Consider the following 3,504-nt stretch of genomic DNA (forward strand, 5'->3'; position numbering starts at 1 on the left):
TTTGGACCAAATTTATGGGCAAGTAGGTGTTCGGTTGTTTGCAGGCTCCCATTATTTTTGCAAAAAAATGGCAGTTTGCCTTGATCGAAACCCTGAAATATGCTTTTTTCGGGTACCTCCCGTACAAAAGTGTCATTTTTCAAGGTTTCTCAGGTCCTCAGTTGGAGGGCTTATGGTACGAAATTGGTAAATCAGAATGGGCTTAAAATCAATCCGAAGCTTTGTCTCGACATGCCAAAACTTTTGGCTTTTACAGATCTCAATTATCTTGTCAACTTTTTGAGATAATCGGCGAACAAAAAACGCAAACGCAAACGCGAACGCGAACGCGGACGACGCCATACGAACATCGCTATTTTACGTATTTTTGGAGGCAGATAGGTCTTGATCGATAGGATTTGATCCCATCTACATTGCCTAGTGTACAGATATGTACTTTTTGAAGTTTGAAGTGACGTTATAGTGGTCCGAAAGAGGAGATGTCATGAAATTTTGGCTAGTAAAACCAATACTTTTCCATACAAACAAAGTTTGCGGAAAAGTAAAAATTACTTTTACTTTTCCGTACACAACGTGTCAAGGGAAAGTATAGGAATTGATCCCGAAAACTTTTTTCGCAAAATTGGTTTAGAACATCATAAAAACTCATGAAACGCGTAGAAAACACTTTTTGAGGTACTTTTCCGTTCGTGTGCCATCGTCGTTGTCATCGTCGGTGTATGTTAACACGATAACTCAAAAAAAAAAATTGAGATAGGTAATCAAAATCTGGAAATGCTAAAATATTTGTATCCGAAAATCTTAGTTTAAGTTCGAAGATGAGCCAATTCCACGAATTCGGTGTATAATTTATATTCAAAAGTTGGATGTTGTAAACTTGTCCTCATTATGCCATGTATAGGAAAACAAAATTCCCAATGACTGAATTCGGAAACAAACTATTCAAAGAATTCTTCTCGCTTTTCATCTATTTGCTTATTTTTTTGTGGATGAAATACGCAGGCACAGCTGTGAAGTTACGTAAATGGACTCAATATTCGTCTGAAATGTTACACGTAAACAACAAGTTCCAATGAGAAACCATTTGGTTTTGAATTAAGCCAATGTACGTATGCACCGAAAGGTACAAACGATGAATAAAGTATCCGACTCTTTGACGTTTAGAATAAATGCTGAAAAACAAGCGCAGTTTTACCAACCGAAAAACGTTCATAACAAACACACAACAGTCAAAGCGACTATTCACATACACATAAGCATATGAACACAGAACATTTAGAATTGCAACACATTGTACAACGATGTGTATCATATACAAATCAACACATACAAACGCTCGCTTCGCTATCCGAATCGCAAGTCGTTTACTTGTATTTCCATTGGTTTGTCGTGTACACACATAAACACGAGTCGGTCGCGCACATGAAGTGTCTTTAGTTGAAAAAATATGTCAAAATGAAACATCGATACACATTTTTATTTCAATTGAGACACCGATGCAAAAGCATTTTTCATTACAAATAATCCAGAACAAATCATATTGAAATATAAAGTGTCATGGTTTTGGAATAATATTTTTTTTTCATGGTTTACTTCTTATAATCATTTGATTATAATTTGAAAACAAACGCACGAACATTCTCACACTAATTTACTATCAAATTCCTTTCAATGCGACATTCAGATGTGTGCAGGCGAATCGTTTGTCAAAGCCAGTGCGCAATTCCCTCAGAGTGTGTGTGTTTGATACACACACAGTTGGAAAGAACGAACGGAAGGCATAAATGGAGAGCAAGCATATCAAACAAGAAAATGCCGATGAAGCAATTTCGCACATGAGCAAGTGAGACGAAGAAACAGAACGACGTTTAATTGCCAATGCTAACGTATTAACACACACACAAGCGTAGGTATCATTTCTCACAGTCGAAACTTGCTTGTTACTGATTTGTCACTAAATATACTATGCAGCAATTTAGTGAGTGAGTCCCAATGAACATAAATATATTGAAACAATCGCAGGATTGCCAACAACTATCAATCGTCAAGATACTTTACTCAGCAATAGTACATACAACGATCGCTAGTATTGTGTCAATGGGCATAGCAACCCAGTGTCAAAAACCATAATACTAAACGCATCCATTCCCATTAAGACTTGATGTAATTTGTTCGCGTGGAATTTGAAAACAATGGCAAATGAATGGGTGTGTTTAATATTATGCACTATACTAGTGATGCTCGGGTAGATATGTCTCTGACACTTAAGGTTTTGAAATAAAACAGTTAAGGTTTTTTTGAAATTAGGAGTGTATTCGGAAGTTTACAGCTTTTTGCTTAGTATTCATATATGATTTATTAACTTTTCCCATCATAACCGATACAGTCGAACCAAGCAGCAACATTGATATGGTTAAAGTTTGAGAAAAATATATTGAAATTAATATTCTACATGACAATCGAATACGGAACTCAAAGGAAAAAATATGATTTTTCAATTGATTTCACTGGTGTCCACGGCGTAATTTTTCTTCAACCTCCTTAAGATAGTCATCCACCGCCTTGTTATATGAATTATATAATACTATAAAAAATAATATAGTTTGAATCACATTCTTTTCTAAACAAAAATATTCAACATTACCATTTGAGGCAATCTGACAAGGTGTCTGATTTTGATAATCTTTAATAGTAAGAAAGGCTCCATTGTTCACAAGGATTTTAACGATCTGTAAGTTGCCTGGAGAATAATATCGACCAATGAGAAAGACTAGATTAATTACTCATTTTATGGAAATAAATATTCAAAATTACCATTCTTAGCAGCATAATGAAGAGGTGTCCGCCCGTGAATGTCTACAGAATTAACTCTAGCTTTTTTTGCGATGAGCAATTCGACAACCTCCATGTGATCTGAAAAATATCATCGATCAATGTTATAGATCAAATCTTCCTCTTATTTAGTGAAAATATTCAAAATTACTTTTCTCAGTAGCTAAATGGAGAGGTGTCTGATGAATGCGATCTTCAGAATTAACATTGGCTCCATTCATGATGAGAAAATCAACGACAGTCTTACGACCTGAAAAGTTACATTGTTCAATGCGAAAGATCAAACCAATTTCTTGTTTTATGAAAATAAACGTGCAACATTACCATTCATAACAGCCAAATGAAGAGGTTTACGCTGTTCATTATCTGTCGAATCAACTTTGGCTCCTTTCTTGAGGAGCTTTGTAACGTCCTCCAAGTTACCTGAAACAGATCAATGAAATAGATTCAATCATTTTCCCATTTGGTGAGCATAGTTCTCCAGAGCTACCATTCTCAGCAGCGACATGTAGAGCTGTTCGGCCGCTTTCGTCTTTTTTGTTTGCTTAAAATTAAAAAAATAAATAAATCAGTGAAGTGAATCAAAGGAAAATTTCTTACATCCGCGAGATGAACTTTTCACGCTCTTGTGTAAGAAGACAGCGAAATGAGTGTTCAGTTATTTGGAGGACT

At 35.5% G+C, this 3,504-nt stretch overlaps 1 protein-coding gene across 1 annotated transcript; it reads right to left on the reverse strand.

Annotated features, from left to right (window-relative positions):
* Positions 1–2,464: 2,464 nt before the first annotated feature.
* On the reverse strand, positions 2,465–3,238 carry LOC129572196 (integrin-linked protein kinase-like). Its single transcript, XM_055452139.1, has 5 exons — positions 3,157–3,238; positions 2,984–3,082; positions 2,815–2,913; positions 2,645–2,740; positions 2,465–2,584 (listed from the first exon to the last, which is right to left on the reverse strand). The coding sequence occupies exons 1-5, from the start codon at positions 3,161–3,163 to the stop codon at positions 2,505–2,507; spliced, it is 381 nt and encodes a 126-aa protein (XP_055308114.1). The 5' UTR covers positions 3,164–3,238; the 3' UTR covers positions 2,465–2,504.
* Between the last annotated feature and the right edge of the window lie 266 nt (positions 3,239–3,504).

The sequence above is a fragment of the Sitodiplosis mosellana genome, unplaced genomic scaffold (assembly GCF_009176505.1).
Source record: "Sitodiplosis mosellana isolate CC-2019 unplaced genomic scaffold, AAFC_SMos_1.0 Smas_scaffold_4397, whole genome shotgun sequence".
NCBI lineage: Eukaryota > Metazoa > Arthropoda > Insecta > Diptera > Cecidomyiidae > Sitodiplosis > Sitodiplosis mosellana.

Bases quoted from the DNA above. Each gene is read 5' to 3' on its own strand.
- LOC129572196 (XM_055452139.1), bottom strand. The intron at 2,914-2,983 runs GTAATTTTGAAT...GATATTTTTCAG, and splicing joins CCATTTAGCTACTGAGAAAA to ATCACATGGAGGTTGTCGAA. The intron at 2,585-2,644 runs GTAATGTTGAAT...TATTTTTTATAG, and splicing joins TTGTCAGATTGCCTCAAATG to TATTATATAATTCATATAAC.